Below are 21230 nucleotides of genomic sequence, written 5' to 3'. Positions count from 1 at the left end.
AGGATATTTCAGAGACTGCTGGGAGTCATTGCGGTACAAGTAAACACATGGGTTGTGTTAGGGTAGCCAAGAATAGAAACAGGTGCATGTATACCTGCGTGTACACCAATGCTAGGAGTTTGGTAAATAAATTTGATGAATTTGAGGTATTGCTCAAAACATCAAAGGCAGATATTGTTGGGATATCAGAGACGTGGTGTCACACAGATATAAGGAATGCGGAACTGGAATTTGGGGAATACAATGTGTATAGAAAGGATAGACAGGACAGGAGGGGAGGAGGGGTTATGCTATTAGTTAAGAAACACAAAGTCCAAGGAAGTGAAGCCAGTCGACATCGATGGACAGGGCAGTGTCGAGTCAGTTTGGTGTGACATAAGCATAGGGAAATCAAAATTGAGAGTAGGAGTGTGCTATAGGCCTAATGACGCTGATGAGTATAATAAGATATTGTACAGGGAAATAGAGTGGGCCAGTAAATCAGAGAGTCTTATAATGGGGGATTTTAATTTCCCAGATATTGACTGGAATTTGTGAGTTGGTCACTCGCACACTAGCAAGGCTTTTGTGGATTTATTGGATGATTGTTTTCTACAGCAGCATGTTCGTGAGGCAACAAGAGGGAGCAATACTCTTGATCTGATTATCAGTAGTGATTCTTCATGCATTAAGAATCTGCAGATAAATGAACCACTAGGTGGCAGTGATCACAGTGTGTTGAAGTGGGATTTGCTCGGGGAGGTAACTACCATCAGAGGTAAAGGGAAGGGTTTTTGTTTTCGTAAAGGCGACTATGATGGTCTGAGACAGTATTTAAATTCTATACAGTGGGATCAACTGATGATGTTACCAACAGCAAACTCAAAATGGGAAGCATTCAAGGAACTAATCTTGGAGGCTACCAGGCTTTATATACCAACTAAGAAATATTATTCAAGGTTTAGGCCAAAATGGTTGTCAGATGAACTAATGAGACATGTGGCAGAGAAGAAAAATGCATGGGATACATACAAATTAATGGGTGACATGGAAGCCTATGATAGATATAAGTTGGTCTGTAACCAAGTCACAAAGGAGATTAGGCAGGCAAAGGCAGACTACGAAAAATCCTTGGCAAAGGATGCGAAGAAAAACAGAAAAGAGTTCTTTACCTATTAAAACTCAAGAAGGAAAGGGATGAATCAGATTGGTCCACTGGATATTGATGGTTCAACAGTTGAGGATCCTGCTCAGGTGGCTAACAATCTAAACGAGTATTTTGGATCTATCTACATTCACGCATGAGGAGTTATTCAGGAAGGAGAATGATGTAGGTAAAGTAAACATTGGCAGTGAGCTGGATGATTTTGTAATAACTGAGAGGAAATTGGAGGAGAGATTGTTGAGGATAAACATAAAAAAGGCACCTGGGGTGGATGGGATCTATCCAGTTATATTAAAGGAGGCAGCAAAGGAAGTAAGCAAACCCCTAGCCATCATTATGAGAGCCTCTTTGGACTCAGGGGAGGTACCCATAGACAGGAGATGTGCAAATGTAACCCCAATTCACAAAGAAGAATCAAAGGCTGACACAAGTAATTATAGACCTGTTAGTTTAACTTCTATTCCATGTAAATTAATGGAGGCACTGGTTAAAGAAGCACTGCAGGATCATCTAGACAAGAATTCAGTTATAGCTCAGACACAGCATGGTTTTTGTTAAGGGCAGGTCTTGCCTGACCAATTTGATTGAATACTATGATGTAGTCACAAAAGAACTGGATGCAGGGAATAACTTTGATATTATATATTTGGATCTTAGAAAGGCTTTTGATACTGTTGCACATGGAAGACTGCTGCACAAATTGGAGCAGTGTTGCATTGGAGGCAAATTGCTGCTATGGATAAGGGGATGGTTGAGTGGCAGAAGACAGAGAGTGGTAATCAATGGACACTGCTCATCGTGGACTAATGTTATTAGTGGAGTCCCTCAGGGTTCAGTGTTGGGTCCGTTGTTGTTTTCGGTGTTTATGAATGATATTGATGATGGGATATCAAGTTTAATGTCCAAGTTTGCAGTTGATAAGCTGCAAAGTGGTGTCCTTAACAACCCTGCAAAGGTTGGCAGGGTTGTTAAGGACACCACTGACGCTATGCTGCTGCAACAGGATCTGGAAAGGTTGAACAGATGGGCTGAGAGGTGGCAAATGAAGTTTAACATTGACAAATGTAAAGTACTACATATGGGAAACAGTAACCCCAGAGCAACGTATCAACTCTGCGGTACTACACTGACGGTGGGTGAGAATGAAAAGGACCTGGGGGTAATTGTGCAGGCAGATATGAAGTTCTCTGAGCAGTGCAGACGAGCTGCAAGAGTAGCTCATGGTGTCTTGTCAATGATATACAGGAATTTTTCTAGCAGGGATAAGGAGGTGATTATTCCCTTGTATAAGGCAATGGTTAGGGCACATCTTGAGTACTGTATACAGGTCTGGAGGCCTCATTTCAAGAAGGATGTAGAGCTGCTGGAACGGGTACAGAGAAGGGCAACAAGATTAGTAAATGGAACAAAGGGTTGCTCTTACGAAGAAAGGCTTAAGTTTTGCAAATTACAGAGTCTGGAGACGAGGCACCGGCGAGGTGATCTGATAGAGGTGTATAAGGCTTTGAATGGTTTGAGCATGCTCAATGCCAATGGGATTCTTCATCTTGCTCAGAATAATCAGCTCAGAGGGCATAAATTCAAATTGAGGAAGGACGGATGTCGGATAGAAGTGCAGAAATTTGCCTTTGGCCAGCAGGTCGTTGGTTGGTGGAACCGACTTCCATCACTTGTTGTTGAAGTTGATAGCCTAAACAAATTTAAGGCTCAACTGGACAGGTATTTCGAGCTAACGGAGGGGTGAAATGGGAGTGGTGTGTTTTTTTGTTTTTTTTTTTTTGTTTTTTTTTTTGGCTGATGCTGAATAAGCTTGCTTTCTTGCATCATATGCCTCTACTAATGCTAATGCTAATCTTTCCTCAGTTTGAATCTATGCCCTCTCAGGATCGTAATCTGAGCAAGAGGAAGAATCCCATCAGCATTGAGCCTGCTCAATCCATTTTAAAGAGGCGCCTCCGTAGCCAGGTGGGAAGGAGCAGCAGTGCGTAGCACACGCTTCTTGATTAGACCGGGGTTCGAGCCCGTCACCACCAAATACGGAGGAAAGGTCAGGGAATGACCACCACATATCCCGGAGCAATATGGCCTTAGTTGCTAATGCTCCTAAAAACCAAATAACATAACATAACATAACATCCATTTTAAAGCCTTATACACCTCAATTAGATTCCTTTGCAAGTGCCTAGTCTCCATAAGCTGTAATTTGCCGAACTTAAGCATTTCATCATAAGACCACCCCTTTGTTCCCTTCATCAGTTTTGTTGCCTTTTTCTGTACTCGTTCTAGCAACTCTATATCCTTCCTAAAATGAGGTTTCCTGACCTGTATGCAGTACTCAAGGTGTGGCCTAATCATTGCCTTATACAAGGGGATAATCACCTCCTTAACTTTGCTCACAAATTTCCTGTATATCACTGACAAGATCGCAGGACCTACTCTGGCAGCCTGTCTGCACTGCTCAGAAAACTTCATATCTGACTGCAAAATTACCCCCAGATCTCTTTCATTCTCCACTTCCTCGAGTGTAACACCACCCAATTGGTACATTTCTCTGGGGTTACTGCTACCCATATATAATACTTTGCATTTGTCAGTGTTAAACTTCATTTGTCACTTCTCAGTCCATCTACCCAACTTTTCTAGATTCTATTACAGCAGCATACTGTCATTAGTGTCCTTAACAACCCTGCCAACCTTTGTATCATCTGCAAACTTTGACATTAAGCTTGATATACCTTCATCAATATCATTGATAAATATACAAAACAACAATGGGCTCAACACCGAACCCTGAGGGACACCGCTAATAACATTAGTCCACATAGAGCAGTACCCATTGATTACCACTCTGTCTTCTCCCACTCAACCATCCTTTTATCCATTGTAGCAACTTGTCCTTAATATCATACTTCTCCATTTGTACAGTAGTCTTCCATGTGCAACAGTATCAAAAGCTTTCCTGAAATCCAAGTATATGATATCAAAATTATTTTTTGCATCCAGTTCCTTTGTGACCACATCATAGTATCCAATCAAATTGTTCAGACAAGATTTCCCCTTAACAAACCCATGCTGTGTCTGAATTATTACTGCTGTCTTTTCTAGATGATCCTACAATGCATCTTTAACCAGTGACTCCATTATTTTCCCTGGAACAGAAGTCAAACTAACAGGTCTGTGATAACTCGTGTCACCCCTTTGATCCCCCTTTGTGAATTGGTGATATATTTGCACATCTCCAGTCCATGGGGACTCCTCCACCCCCCACCCCCCGAGTCCAAGAATGCTCTCATAATTATGATTTTGGATATCTTACTTCCTTTGCCACCTCCTTTAATATAACTTGATAGATCCCATCTACACCAGGTGCCTTTCTTATATTTAACTTCAACAATTTCTCCTCCACTTCGCTCTCAGTTGTTACAAAATCATTTATCTCTCTGTTAAAATTTGATAAACATCTGGCCCTCTCCTCCTTGAATAACTCCAGATGTGTGAATGTAGATGCAAAATACTCATTTAGTTTGGCAGCTATCTGAGAATGATCATCTACAGTCAAACCATTGATATGAAGTGTACCAATCTGATTCATCCCCTTCCTTTTAGAGTTTATATAAGTAAAAGTCTTACCTGACAATTTATGTGCATCTCATGCATTTTCTTCTCTGCCATGAGTTTCATTAGTTCATCTGACATCCGTTTGGGCCTAAACCTTATTGTAAATTTCAATTTCGTAAGTTTTGTAAAGTTCAGATTTTACTTAAATAAAAGTTGCTACAAGATCCACTTACAGTACAAAATTGAAGGCCCTTTGGACTGAGAGGGAAATGCCTTCGGGCATTTCCGGTGTGAGTCATGACTTCATCATTTGTATAACCTGTTTTATAAGGCTGGTCTAGTAGACAGTCCTAGCTCACATGACAATCCTTTTCTTTGCTACTGATATAAGGAGTGTACCAATGTCAAATTAGAACTTGGTGTGTTATGAGAAGAATCTGATTCACTGAAGAAATGATTGCTTGCCCTAAAAATAAACATAAGTGAGAGCTCACCAGGGACTCAAGTATCTCATGACCTGCCAAGTGATGTTTCCCCAATTCTGGTCCCAGAAAAAGAATAGTCAAATGCAGACTTCTCTGGTCAAAGATGATCTCGTTTTATTGGGCGACTCTATTGTCAAGAATTTTTTGTAATAAAGATAGGTGGTCCAGAACCAGAGTTTGTTTACCAGGTGCAACAATTGATGATTTTAAAAGATTGTCAGATTATAAGGGAGGTAAAGAGAGAATTATTATTTATGTGATGACTAATGATATTAAATATACACAACCTGACCATTTGTTGGTTAAATATAGGACTATGCTGAAAAAATGCCATGAGTTGGGTCAGAATGTGTATGTCTGCAGTTCTGCCCACACACAATAGGAGAGATTATATGCTAAAAGCCTTGTGGATTAACTCCAGACTTGAGAGAATTTGCATGCTCTAGGGGGAAAATTTTTATCAGCGTGGCCTGCATTTGTAGGTAAAAGCAATCTATTTTGTAGAGATACTATTTATTTGAACAAATATTGTGCGATAATTTTTGCCAGTATAATGGAGGATACCTTAAGGCTTCAGGGAAGCTGTTAGTTGTGGGGGGGGGGTAATTTAGATCTGCATTTATATGATGATATGGGTTACAGTACTGCTTGCACTCGCCTCATGAATTCTTGTTTGTTACCACCATAGCTGATGTTAATAAGATGTTCTAAGGGTAGCAATGCTTCATATTCTTGGAAAGATAAAGCTTAGGATACAAACCTGATCCAGGGGTGATTCAAGGTAGTAAACTGTAGAAGAATACTTAGTCTTAAATGTGTCTATAGTAATGTCAGGAACGTTGTTAGTAAAATGGCTGAATTTGAACTCCTGGTTAGGACAACTAATGCCCATATAATAGGACTAACAGAAACATGGTGCCATTTGGAAATTGGAGGTGATGGGTTCCGCTACGGTATGTATAATGTATTTAGGAAAGATAGGGAAGATAGAAGGGGTGGTGAGATCATGCTTCTTATCAAAAGCAGTCTGAGTGTGATAAGAGCTTTTACTGAGTCTGAAATTACATCTGCCAGCATAGAATCTTTGTGGTGTTGAGGGGCGCCTCCGTAGCCAGGTGGGAAGGAGCAGCAGCAGTGCGTAGCACACGCTTCTTGATTAGACCGGGGTTCGAGCCCTTCACCACTAAATACGGAGGATGCAGAAAGGTCAGGGAATGACCACCGCATATCCCGGAGCAATATGGCCTTAGTTGCTAATGCTCCTAAAAAAAAAAAAAAAAAAAAAACCAAATAACAAAAAAAAATAAAAATTGTGGTGTTGAGTAGTTGGAAGCAAAGGAATAATGAGTGAGAGTAATCTATAGACCCGAAGATTATGATTAATTTCTACATGCAGATGGAATGGGCAAGCAAGTGTGAATATCTTATTATGGTTGACTTTTCTTCCCCAGATTGATTAGAATTTGTGGGAAACTCACATTGGGAAATTTTTTTAAATAAACTAGATTATTATTTGTACCCGTATGTTAGAGAAAGTACTAGAGGTGAGAATATTCTTGACCTCATCATTACTAACGAATCAGACAACTTCACAGGGCTTGAAGTACAGGAACCATTGTCAGGAAGTGATTATACAATTTTCAGTTGGAAGATGAAGAAAGCTCTTGCAGTAGTTAAAGGTAAAAGCATGGGTTTTAACTCAGAAGAGGGGACTTTGATAGTTTAAGTTGCTATATGGCATCTGTGAACTGGACGGATTACCAAAGGATGACGAACACATTTGAATTATGGAACACTTTTAAAGCAAAAATCGCAGAAGCCATGAATGCATACATACCTTTAAGAAAATATTGCAGGAGGAAAATGCCAAAATGAATGACTGTGGAGCTGGCTGGTCAAATGCTGGCTGGTAGCATGGCACAGTTAAAGAGCAATGAAAAGTACTGAAGCCTATAACAAGTACAAGTTGATCTGTAATAGTACCGAAAATCAGGTCAGGGAGGCCAAGGCTGCATATGAGAAAGTATTGGCTAAGAGAGAAAAGAATAGAGTCAAGGAATTTTTCATATATGTGAATACAAGGATTGGACCCTTCTGCATTGGGTGTGGGAAAGTCTTAGACAACCCAGCTGATGTTGTGGATGAATTGAACAGGTACTTTGCATCTGTCTTTACTGACAAAAGATCCATCATACTGAGAAGTGGCTGTGCAAGTGAGGCTGAGTCATAATTACAGATGATTGTTTATTAGAAAAACTTTTGAGCATAAAGGCAAGAAGGTTCCCAGAGTTGATGGCAAATACCCTCTAGTTTTGAAAGAGAGTGCGAGAGAGTGTATTAAATCATTGAGGTTAATTATGAGGGCATCTTTGGAATCAGGGGAGATTCCTTTGGATTTGAGGAGTGGCAATATATCCCAATACATAAAAGCTGTCTTAACAGTGAACTTGGTAACTACAGACCAGGTTAGTCTGACTTCAATGGTAGGAAAGATCTTAGAGGCAATGATTAAGAGTGCAATCCAGAGACATTTAGATAGATATGGCTTTGTTAAGGGTAAATCATGCTTTAACTTAGTAGGATATTTTGACACAGCTACCCATTAGCTGGATTGAGGGAATAATTTCAACATAGTTTATTTGGATTTTAGCTAAGCATCTGACTTGGTCCATCATGAGAGGTTACTGTATAGGCTTGAACAGGCTGGATTTACTGGTAAGATTCTAAGCTTGATTTCTGGGTGGCTGCAGTGCAGAAGCAGAGAGTTGTGATTAATGGATATTCTACAATTTGGTATAACATCAGGAGTGGGTTCTCTCAAGGATGGGTTCTTGGACCACTGTTGTTTCTCATTTTCATAAATGACATTGAAGAAGGGATAGAAGGTGTTGATGTCAAAATTTGCAGATGACATAAAGATTTGCAGAGTCATTAATGATCAGTACCAAGCAGCACTCCTTCAGGATAACTTGAATTGACTTCAAAGATGGTCAGAGTGTGGCAGCTATGTTTTAATGATGCTAAATGCAAGGTCTTACACTTGGGGAATCATCATCATCTCAGCCATTTCAGTTCACTGCAGGGTGAAGGTTCCTCTCCAGAAACTTTTCAGTTCCTTCTGTTTTGTGCAATAGCCTTCCATTTACTGCCCATGAACTCTTCAATTTCATCTGTCTATCTCCGTTGTTGTCTTCCAACTTTTCTTTTAGCTCCTCTTGGGTATCATTCTGTTATTTTCTTAATCCATCTGTCATCAAGGCTTCAAGCTATGTGTCCTGCTAAAGTCCATTTGAATTCTTTAGTTTTGATAAGAATGTCCTTTACTTGAGTTTAATAAACTCAAGTAAAGGACATTCTTATCTTGTCTTTTTGTTTTTTATAACAAAAGCAATAATATACTTCATTATTGCTTTTGTTTTTACCGTATTCATCAGTCTGAAATCCTTACTAACTACACATAACTGATTTAAAATTTTTCTCTAATTCTTCGTGATCATGGCTTATGATCACAATGTCATCTGTAAATTGTTTAGGTACTCTCCATTCACATTGACTCCTTTCTGCGACCAGACCAATCTTCTAAAAGCTTCTTCAAGGGTAGCACTAAACAACTTCAGAAATATTGTGTCTCCTTTTTAAACTCCTTTTTCAATTTTAAATTTGCTAGTGACTTTGTCTAGTCTAATAATGGGGGTAGCATTCTCATATATTTTCTTCAAAATCATAATGTATGGGATGTCTATGCATTAGCATTAGTAGAGGCATTTGATGCAAGAAAGCAAGCTTATGCAGCATCAGCCCAAAAAAAAATAAAAAATAAATAATAAAAAATAAAAATAAATAAATATGCCTTGTCCTTCCAGTGCCCAAAACATTGCCTTATGCTGTATGGAGTCAAATGCCTTTTCATAATCCACAAATGCCAGGCATAATGGTGTTTTATATTCATTTGCTTTCTCCGTTAGCTGTGAAATTACATGAAGGTGATCCATAGATGAAAATCCTCTCCTAAAGGCAGCTTGCTCTTTCAGTTGATTCTCATCAAGTATTCTTTCTAATTTGTTAGTAATGACCCTTGTGAACAACTTGTAGATGTGGGACAACAAGCTAATTGGTCTATAATTTCCAATTTCTGATTTATCTCCTTTCTTATGCAACAAAATTATGATTGCATTATTCCACTCCATAGGTGTCACACCTTTCCTAATGTATTTTGTGAAAAGTCTTGCCAGTTTCTGTGTCATGTCTCTTCCTCCCAATTTTAACAACTCTACAGTAACTCCATCTTCACCTGGAGCTTTTTAATTCTTCATTTTCTTCAATCCATGTTCTACATCATCAGGAAGGGCATTGGGTATGTCATATGTGTTGCTAATTTGTGATCCATCTTCCCCACTGCTGGCATCATTCTCTTGCTCCTTATATAATACTTTATAGTAGTCTTCTGCTATTTGAATTATGCCTTCTCTGTTGTTTATAAGTACACCATCACTATTCTTCAGATTAAGTAACATTTGTCTTTCTGTATTACTGCTCATGACTGCCAATTTAGGTCCTTTGTTTTACCTTAATGCTTGTTCTACTTTTCTTGTGTTAAATCTTCTTATGTCTTCTCTGAGTCTCTTTCTAATACATTGTATAACTCAGCATACTGAATTTTGTCCCTGTCAGTGCTTATCTTGCTCTTCATTTTTCATCTTCAGTTCATCTCTGACATTCCTCGAGATTCTGTAAATTCCGCAAATCTTTCACATCTTTCATTTCTTTCACCAATTCCAATTTCCTATAGTTTCTGTTTCTGTACTGTTTTGTTTCATTCCAACCTTAGCATTGAAGTCCCCAATAATGATGGTGTAGTAGTTTTCTATTCATCTAGAAGTCTCTCAATTTCGGTTTACAGTTCTTCAACCTCTCCATCTTCATGGCTTGATGTTGGTGCCTATATCATTGTAACCTTTAGTTTGTACCTCTTAGAAATCCTGAGTAGTAGTCTTGACACCTTGGTGATGTACTTTTGCATTCCAAGATGGATTAGAAAGTCAACTCCATCTTCACTCTTTTTACTGTTTTCATTGTCCACTTGATAAACTTGTAAGTGATTCATTTCTTCTTCTTGTTTCAGCCAAGTTGATGATATACCAGTTCACATTTTCTAATTCCTTTTCCAGCTCTAATATCTTATCTTCACCTATAAGCTATCTTACATTGTAACAGGCCAAGGTCAGTTTTTCATGGCAGCCTGGTTATAGCCAGAGATTCTTTGCACCCTCTGCTTCTACTTTGATCCTCTCGCTGCCATAAGAGGGAGAGTGAAAGCCATGGGGACTGAGGAGGGCCATTTGTTTTGTTGTGTTTTCATATTTATTTTTATTTATTTATTTTTTTTCCAATGCACAGTGCAGTGGGGAATAGCATCCCACAAATAAATTAAAATTGTTTGAATTAAAAACAGTGGAGTTGAATTAAAAACAGTGGAGGAGGAAATGGATCTAGGAATTACAATACTGGCAGATATGAAGTTTACTGAACAGTGTAAACAGGCAGCCAGAGAGCCCATGGTGTCCTGTCGATGATTTACTGAACACTATCCTGTAGAATAATTAATTTTAAGTATTTTTCACCAACTGTATGTTGAAATGACAAAATAAAACGAAAGCCAAAATTTTGATAACTTTATAATTAAGCTTACAATAAATTACTATTTACAGTGGATATAAAACGAACAATTAAAATATCATAAAATACAATAAAATATACCAGGTTAAAAGTGATAAAATATATGAAGCTTTCAAAGGCTCAGCCTTCTTTCTCAACGGCACGCTTTTTTACTGTACAGTGCAACTTTAAATACCCGCAGGTTCATGGCACATGTCACGTGATTTGATGGCACGTGCACTGTTCTCATGCGTGTCGGAACCGGTCCCGAGCCACTTCAGCTCGGGAGCGCGTCAGGTGGAATCGTTCATCCCCTCTAAGGATCACTGCCTCGAAGAGGGGATGGATACACATACCCCTGTTTCTATTAATATTGTTCTCAATGGAACTAATCTGCAAGCTCTCGAGCCACTTGCGGTCCCAAAACCTATGCGTCCGGTCAATGATAACTACTATCCTGTAGAGATAAGGAGGTCATAATCCCATTGTATAAGCATTGTATAAGTTCTGTAACCCCCAGGGGCTCACATCTGGTGAGTATGGGCTTGGCACACCCAGGGTCCTGAGCTGGATACCATCATTCTTCTCTTCTTGGTGATTCCCTTCTACTTCTCTCTCTCTCTCTCTCTCTCTCTCTCTCTCTGGGTAACTTGGAAATTATTTTTTTTTAGCTGGTGCAGCATAAGCCTCAGGCTTCCTTGCACTATATGGCTAGTAATAATAATAATAATAATAATAATAAAGGGTGTTGAAATATATAAATATTTTTTGCATATTTTGATCATTTAGTTATTATCAAATTAATTATTAAAACAAACATGGTGTATCAGTGTTCCCCTTGTAGTATATGGTATATAAGTATTTTGAATTAATGGAACAGTTCACATTCCTGTCAGGGAGAAGGACTGCTATTGTGATGGGGAGGATCATTATAATCTCAAAATTTTTAAGAAAAGCTTCTTGGCTGCTCAAAGTTGTAGAATTCTTGAGCCCTGTGTATGGCTGTTCAGATAATGCACTTCCAGCATAGAACTCAGCCAGTCAACAAATACCTTCAAAGTGAGGATATTTTTCAAATGGAGTGGCCAGCTCCAGACCTGACTTAAATTTAGCATATATTTAATGCTTTAGAGATACAAATCAAAGCATGTTTACCTTCCAGAATATCACAAAACCCTATCCCCATCTTCTCTGTATGGTTATGAACAAGTACAGGGTTCACTAGTAATTACTGAATGAGAATTATATCATTAAGATAAATGAGATAATTGTGATGTAAAAAAAGTCATGGTAGCCAAATAACTATATACTGTATTTTTATTTTTGAATTTCATTTATCCAAATTCCATTCCAAGCCCTGTGCTTAATAAAGAAGAATATAATTTAATCAGATATTGATAATGTCTATGAGTATAAGTTCTTGCTTAAAGAATAAAACTGATAGCTGAATAAGATGCAGTTTTTTCTTCCTTTGTTTGTTTTTTCCCTTTGTTCTACAGATCAGGCCAGAACAAGCTTTAGCTGCTTTTGAAGCAAAATTAGAAGCTGAAGAATTAAATGCATTTAGAGAAGAGGTTGAAAGAATAATCCTACAACCACAGCAGGCTTATAGGTAACCAAATTATCATTTAAAATGGAAAACTTATACAGAAAAACTTAAGAGTTATTTAACTTGAGGGAAGTTTACTAATTCCCAATAAAATTTGCTTTCATTGATAAACTAATAGAGTTTTCCACTTAGCTCTGAAAATTTCATATTAAATATAATTTGTGATTGTAGTATCTTGCACTTTTAACAATTTTTGAAATGTTATCAAATATAGACAAGCTTCTCTTATAGTGATTACTTTGTATTGGCTTGGATCAAATGTTCAACTTACTTATTAATCTGTTGTCATTCTAGCTTCTTGACATGTCAATAAAGAAACCAGTCCCCCCCCTCTCTCTCTCTCTCTCTCTCCCCCCCCTTCTTGGCATTTATATATGTGAAGAATTCCTTATCCCCCCCTCTTTGCTAGTGATTTCTCATAAACTGCCTTTGCCTGTATAAAACCTTTTCTGTGGCTCTGTTACTTTTTATTGCTCTGTAACCTTTCCATGCCACCTTTTTCTGCTCAAGTAATATGGCAACTTCACTATTCATCCAACTTGGAACTCTCCATGTGGAGTATTTTTTTAATGGTAAATATGCATTCAAGGCATCTGTGATTAATGTTTTAAAAGCATACTACAGTTCAGTTGTATTCATTCTCTGTGCAATATCTACACAGTTAATAGAGGCCATGTAGTACCTTAAGGCATCATAATTTCCTTTTCTGAAATTAAAACCCAATCCTTTGCCTTTTACTACTGCTACCTCTCTCATCATCATCCACTGTAGAACTCCGTGATCACTTCCTGCTACTGGTTCCTCTACTGTCAGCCCTGTTATGTCATCTGATTCATGGATGATGATGAGATCTAGGATATTCTTTTCTCTAGTACTTTCCTTGATATGTTAATACAAATAACAGTCATCTAGTTGATTTAAAAATTTTGTTCCCCATGTTGAGTTTCCTTCCCATTTACTCCAATCAATTAGAGGCAAATTGAAATCACCCATAATAAGACATTGACGCTTACTTGCCCATTCCATTTGCAGTAGAGGCTTTCGTCATAATCTTCACAATCACCTGGTCTGTAGATTACTCCTACTTGCATTATACCTTTGTTTCCAACTATATCACACCATACAGATTCTATACTAGCATGTGAAACATCTGAATCCGGGAAAGCTATCGTCACACTCAGGCTGCTTCTGATAAGAAGCATTACCCCACCACCCCTTCTATGTACCCTATCCTTACTAAATACATTATACAAGCCGTACTGAAACTCATCATCCCCAATTTCCAGGTGGCACCACGTCTCTGTAAGCCCTATTATGTCTGTGTTACTTGTTTTAACCAGCAGTTTGAATTCGCTTATTTTATTGATGACACTTCTAACATTACTATACAGGGTGTTTCAGTTAAACGTTTCAGAACTTCTAAGAGGGGTAGGGTACATCCTGACAACTCGAAATCATATAGCAATGTGGGGTCGGAAATGCTTTCATGAAGCGGTGTTGTACACAGAAGCACCATAAAGAAAAGAGACCGTAAGTGAGAAATCGTTTTAATAATACATGAAAAGAAGCAAAAGGTACATGGATTAAAGTAAGTGTTCGAAGTTTCTTCCACGGGCTACAATGCATGCCTCACATCTCCGACGCATGGACATCCGAACATTCTGGAATACTCCAGGCGAATTTCGAATTTCTTCGGCAGCTACTGCGATTCTTGCAACCAGCTCTTCAGCATTGTGAACAGGGGTGTCATAAACTAGCGATTTCATATGACCCCAGAAATAAAAATCAAGACATGATAGGTCGGATGACCAAGCAGGCCAACGCACGGGACCACCACGTCCGATCCACTGTTGACCAAATGTGACATCCAGGTAGTTACGAACATCTCCGCTATAATGGACAGGGGCTCCATCGTGTTGGAACCACATTGTCTGTTGCGTCGATGCAGAAATCTGTTCATCTCTCAAAAGTTGTGGCAATACTTGCTGCAGAAAGATCAAGTAGATAGGTCCGGTTAGACGACACATTGACCGAAAATGGAATCTGTGCTGCACGACATCGTATTGCATGTGGGTTCTCGACCGCCCAGATATGGTCGTTATGCGTGTTGAAAATTCCTTCCCTTGTGAAGGATGCCTCATCGGAAAACAACACTTCAGCAGGAATCGCAGTAGCTGCCGAAGAAATTCGCCTGGAGTATTCCAGAATGTTCGGATGTCCATGCGTCGGAGATGTGAGGCGTGCATTGTAGCCCGTGGAAGAAACTTCGAACACTTACTTTAATCCATGTACCTTTTGCTTCTTTTCATGTATTATTAAAACGATTTCTCACTTACGGTCTCTTTTCTTTATGGTGCTTCTGTGTACAACACCGCTTCAGGAAAGCATTTCCGACCCCACATTGCTATATGATTTCGAGTTGTCAGGATGTACCCTACCCCTCTTAGAAGTTCTGAAACGTTTAACTGAAACACCCTGTATAAACAATTAAAACTTACTGTTCTTTTATATTTAACAACCCTAACACAACCCTTGAAGTTTTTTAGGCTCTCTTCCCTGGCACTCACTTGAAACATTTCTGCCCCCAGAAATCTAGTTAATATGTCCAGTTGGGAGTAACAGATAAGAACTCTTGAGGTGTGTGCAAGAGTTACTTTGACCAATATTATCAGATAAATGCATGTCAGTATTATCCACATCCCCCCCTAACTAGCAGTTTCCCTGAACTTTTAAGTATCCTTAATAATACTGGCAAAAACTTTTGCACCACCTTTGTTTAAGTGTATCCCGTCTCTACAAAACAAATTCCTTCTACCTACAAGTGTGGGCCATGCTGATAGAAATTTCCCCCCTAAAGCCTTGCAGAGTCCTTCCACAAGTTAATGAGTTAATCCACAAGGCTTTTTACATATAATCCCTCCTATCGTGTCTGGGCAGAATTGCAGACACATAGACATTGTGGCCTAGCTCACGGCATTTCCTCAGCATGGTCCTGTATTTTTCCAACAAATCATCAGATCGTGTACGTTTAATGTCATTAGTCCCCACGTGAATAATAATATTCTCTTTACTCCCCTTAAAATCTGACAATCTGTTGGTGGCATCATTAATAGTTTCTCCCAGCAGACATATCCTGGTTCTACTCCACCTATCCTTATTACAAAAAATATTCCCTGTTTCCCCTGACAATGGAGTCTCCTAATAAAACAATGTCCTTTTTAACCAGAGTAGTTTGCACTCGGTTTTTCTGTTTTGAGGCCTGAATCGGGTGTGCATCACTTGGTAGATTGCTGGAGTCTTGAGTCCCTGACGAGCTCCCAGATGCATTATTCTCGAGGGCACCCATTTTTTCAGTGACTCAAATTGTTCCATCAGTGCACAAAATTGTAATTTGGTGCACTGATGGAAGTAAGACTTATAGTAACTTACAGACTAGTTTTCTGTAAACACCGGTATATGCTGGCGTATATAGAAAACCCATGTGCTGGGGTCAATATACGCATTATAATACGGCACAGACCAACCATCACAAAAATAGTGTGATTAGGGCATTGTTGGATAGGGCTGGGTCCCACTGCTGCACCCCCGAGGATAGAAATGAAGAAGTTAAACGGGTCACAGCAGATCTTAGGAAATGCGGCTATCCCCAGAGGATCATAAACAAACAAATTTGAGGAATGGAACAGGGACGAAGTGAACCACTCACACCAGTTGCCACCGCATACATTCCCTACTATCCGTGCTTAACGGAGCGCATAGCTCGCATATTACGAGAATGTCAGACACGCTTTGTGCAACTTCCAGGGTGGAGGTTGCACACAGTTGTTTCACAGGTAAAAGACCCCATACCAAGAGAATTTACAAGTGGGGTCGTCTATGAGATTAAATGCTCAGATTGTGGGGAATGTTATGTTGGTGAAACGAAGCGTCGGTTCAAAGATCGTCTGGGGGAACATATGAATGCAATAAGGACTGCTGATTATGGAAAGTGTGCTTGGCAGAATATTTCTGGGAGGAGCACCATCAAATCTCCCCAGGCAGAGCTGTTATTGCCGACAGGGCACATAGATTTTGGGACCGCAAGTGGCTCGAGAGCTTGTGGATCTGTTCCTCTGGGAACAGTACTATTAATAGAGATAGGGGAATATGTATCCATCCCCTCTTTGAGGCGGTGATCCTTGGATGTGATGAACGGTTCCACCTGGCACACTCCCGAGCCATTTCCAATTCCAGTACACATGAGGAGAATACTGCCCATGCTCCTGTGGAACCATGTACTGAGAGCCATGAGCTTACTAATATTTAAGGATGTGCTGTACGATAAAACCTTACTGTTGAAAAAGGAGGCGGATACCTTTGAAAGCTACGGTATATTTTAGTGCTTTTATCATTTAGTATTTTAATTGTTTTATTGTAAATATATTTTTATTTACCTTTGAAATACCTTTGAAAGCTACGGTATATTTTAGTGCTTTTATCATTTAGTATTTTAATTGTTTTATTGTAAATATATTTTATTGTAAATAGTATCTTGCAGTTTAATATCATATTGTATATTATATATAGTAATTGTTTATTTATTCGATTAAACTTTATTTGCTCTATCTAGTCATTTCAGTATTTTAAACAGTACAAAACTACAATTTTAATACGGTTGGTGTATGAAGGCATAATAAGAGTATGAATATTCCCAACTCCAGAGGCCAATTTGAAGAAGATATATCGAAATAACTTGCTCAGACTAATTTCAATTGAATATTTCCTAAACAGAATGTGCTGAAACATTCTTCAACAAAATCCACCGGGGGACTTTTTTTAAAAGCCTGCTGCTAAATAAGTCTGGCTTTCTTGCCTCAAGTTTACCTTTATTTACATTAATACATTATTTTGGAAATTTTGTCAGGCAGCACTGACCTATTAAATTCTTTACTCTTAATGAAATGGTGTTGCATTTGCAATTTTCAAAATGGTTGTGTGACTGAGTTGAGAATTGGGCAATTTGTTGGTGAAAGATAATTAAAATAAGAAGGATCAATTTCAACATGCTTTATTTGGCCACTTGTTTTGCATGTTTAAGAATTAGTTTGAATGTTCTTTACGTAAAATTAGTTTCACATAAAGAACTTTTATGTACAACTTAAGGACTGGTTGTGGTCCTATAGTAGCATATCTGACCATTGGTGTGTCCGTTTTGAGATCAAATATATGTGCCACTGTAAAAAATGCATTGCCCATTATTAACTGTAGTGTTGTTATATCATTGTAAACTCTTTTGTTAATGGATATCTGTAACCAGTATAAAAAGTGATTTTTTTTATATTTATTTGCAGCTTGTTCAAACATAGGTTGCAAACAAATGATTTATTTATATGAAACATTTGTATACATATTTTATAAATAATTTCAAACAAGTATTTATTTATATGTTTGCAACTTGTGTTTGCAATTTGTCATGATTTTTTAAAATTTATTTATTCATTATTGAGTTTATGGTAGTTAATTTTGGATGGCATATAAGAAAGAAGAGTGCACTGTATCAAATTTTATGACTTTCTTTCAATATATATAGCTTCAAGTTTTTGGTTAGCTTCTGTATTTTCTATACTTATCTACCTCGTATTAAAATTCTATTTTTAATATTTTAACTTAAAAAAATTATTTGAACTTATTATATAGATATAAAAAAGTGTATGTGATTTGGTTTTTAGTGAATTTGTGCACTACTGTTTTGAGCCTTTTTCTGCTGTTCTTTGCAATGAAGGAACCTATAAACAACTTGAAAGAGAAGCCCAGGACCTTTTAACTGTTCTCAGGGACCAAGTGGACAGGTCTGGATTCTTTTTTCTTTTTGTTAATGTAATAAAGGTTTTCTTTACTGTAAAAAATTAGCATCATCAGTCATAATTATTTATACAGTTTTATTAGTCTCGTTTTAAATTTAATAACATCTTGCATGATCTTAAAAATGCAGAACAGTATTTCTTATGTTTATTATAGTTAATATTAGCTAAGGACCAAATACGTTTCCACACTAAGAAAAAAATTTTTATTGTATTTATCCCATTTAAAAACACTAAAATAGTTAGATATGCTGTTAAGTTAAAAAAAAATTCCTAGAAAGCCAGTAATAACCTCTTTGAAGGATTAATTACTGTGCAGCTAGGTCACTGTAATAAAGTGAATTATTTAATTTTTGATCACACTGAATTATAATAATGAATAATGCTTTTGAATTTGTGGTTCTTCCTCCTTCAGCTTTGCATAACTTTATTTTGAAAATATGTGTCTTAAATATTTAAACTATCACCTGCTTTATCTGGCACTCTCACAGAGTTCATGAATAACCCCAGCTTTATACAAATTTTGTATGTAAAGGAGAAAGTGATACCCTTTACAGATTCTTAATGGAATATATGTCACACTGTCTTTTCAAGGAACAGATTTTTTTTTTACTTTGAAGTTAATTTTTAACTTTTTATTGCTTTTCAGTAGAAAAATTATCCCAAAGGTAAAGGAAGCAACAGTATATATCTTCCTGGGCAGTGACTTTTAAATCACTATATACCTGCCAACCATGATCTTTCCATTTGATAGCACTCAATATTAGGGAAATGTTTTCATATATATCTTTCATGCTTACAGTGCGAGTTCCAGGGATCATTCGGTTTTTATTGCCATTGTGCAATTGAATTGTTCTTTCTTAAGCTAACTTTAGATGAGTTGATGAATAAATGCTATTCATCAGGCTAATGGCAACTTTTTTTTGTGAGGTTATCAATATCCAGACATGCACACTGATTCTTTTATATCAAACAACATAGAAAGAACGCAGTTTCTGTTTCTATTTACACTAATTTTTTTTTTCTGGAGTTAATAGATACCACTGTTGCAACCAATACTTTCCGCCCACAAATATTAGCATTAACATTAGCAAACGCACATGATGCAAGAAAGCAAGCTTTATAGCATCAGCCAAAAAAAAAAAAAAAAACACACACCCTTCTCATTTATCCCATTTTTCACTCGCTCCAAATGTTTGTCTAGTTTTGCCTTGAATCTATTTAAGCTATCGACTTCTACAATGACAGATTGAAGTTTGTTCCAGCAATCAACCACCCACTGTGAATGTAGATACAGAATATTCATTTAGTTTGTTAGCTACCTGAGCAGGATCATCAACAGTTGAACCATCGATATCAATTGGACCAATCTGATTCATCCTCTTCCTTCTAGAGTTTACATAAGTAAAGAACTCTTCGTTGTTTTTTTTTTTTTTGCATCCTTTGCCAAAAATTTCTCTTAACTGCCTTTGCCTGCCTAACCTCCTTTGTGACTTGGTTACAGACCAGCTTATATCTATCATAGTCTTCTGTGTCACCTGTTAATTAATATGTATCCCATGCTTTCTTCTCTGCCACATGTCTAATTAGTTCTGATATCCATTTAGGCCTAAATCCTAAATCTGATATCCATTTAGGCCTAAATTTTGAACAATATTTCTTAGTTGTTATGAAAAGCGTAGTAGCTTCCAAGATTAATTCTTTTAATGCTTCCCATTTTGAATTTGCTGTTGGTAACATCATCAGTTGGATCCCACAATATAGCATTTAAATACTGTCGCAGACCACCGTAGTCACTTTTACGAAAGCAAAAATCCCTCCCTTTACCCCTAATGGTAATTACCTCTTTGAGTAAATCCCACTTCAGCACACTGTGATCACTGCCACCTAGTGGTTCCTTTATCTGCAGATTCTTAATGCATGAAGAATCACTACTGATAATCAGATAAAGAGTATTACTCCCTCTAGTTGCCTCCGGAACGTGCTGCTGTAGAAAACAATCATCCAATAAATCCACAAAAACTTTGCTGGTGTGTGAGTGACCAACCCACAAGTTCCAGTCAATATCTGGAAAATTAAAATCCGCCATCATAAGACACTCTAATTTACTGGCCCACTGTATTTCTCTGTACAGTTATACTCATCATTATACTTATCAGAGTCATTAGGCCTATAACACACTCTTACTCTCAATTTTGCTTTCCCAGTGCTTATGTCACACCAAACTGACTCAACACTGCACTGCACTGTCCAACCATGTCTACTGGCTGTACTTCCTTGGATTTTAACCTGTTTCTTAACCAATAGCATAACACCTGCTCCCTTCCTATGCTGTCTATCCTTCCTGTACACATTGTACTCCCAAAATTCCAGTTCTGCATTCCTTATATCTGTGTGACACCACATCTCTGTTATCCCAACAATATCTGCCTTTGAAGTTTTGACCAACACCTCAAATTCATCAAATTTATTTACCAAACTCCTAGCATTGGTGTACACACAAGTATACATGCACCTGTTCCTATTCTTAGCTACCCTAACACAGCCCATGTATTTATTTGTTCCGCAATGACTCCCAATAGTCTCAGGAATCCCCTGCAACTTGTTTTCCAGGCTGCTGTTCATTTCAATAGGAGCAGTGCAAGAATCACTTTCAACTCTGCCAGCGGCTACTGTTAATCTATTAGTCCGTGTATCCCCTCACGCTAGCAGTTTTCCGACCCACCTAACTCTGCCTGGATAGCATCGGCAAATATTCTTGCAGTCTTTATATTTAAGTGTATCCCATCCTGTAGAAGCAGTCTCTCCTGTTAACAAGCACAAACCAGGCTGAGAAAAATTCTACCCCTTGAGCCTTGCACAATCTCTCCAGGGCCGAATTCATCAACAAGGCTCTCATCATATTCTTTCCTATCGTGTCTGGGCAGGATTTGCATACA

At 38.0% G+C, this 21230-nt stretch overlaps 1 protein-coding gene across 1 annotated transcript in view; it reads left to right on the top strand.

Annotated features, from left to right (window-relative positions):
• LOC150076763 (uncharacterized) overlaps positions 1–21230 on the top strand; it is a 408267-nt gene that overhangs the window by 302222 nt on the left and 84815 nt on the right. The window contains exons 25-26 of the mRNA XM_090386915.1: positions 12342–12454; positions 18160–18279. Coding sequence (XP_090243041.1) covers positions 12342–12454; positions 18160–18279 — 233 coding nt within the window. The remainder of the gene's footprint in view (positions 1–12341; positions 12455–18159; positions 18280–21230) is intronic.

Source organism: Mastigoproctus giganteus, chromosome 12 (assembly GCF_048544385.1).
Source record: "Mastigoproctus giganteus isolate SK-2022 chromosome 12, ASM4854438v1, whole genome shotgun sequence".
In the NCBI taxonomy this organism is placed as follows: Eukaryota; Metazoa; Arthropoda; class Arachnida; order Uropygi; family Thelyphonidae; genus Mastigoproctus; species Mastigoproctus giganteus.
The sequence above is the reverse complement of the archived record's forward strand: the minus strand, read 5'-3'. Positions and strand labels throughout refer to the sequence as shown.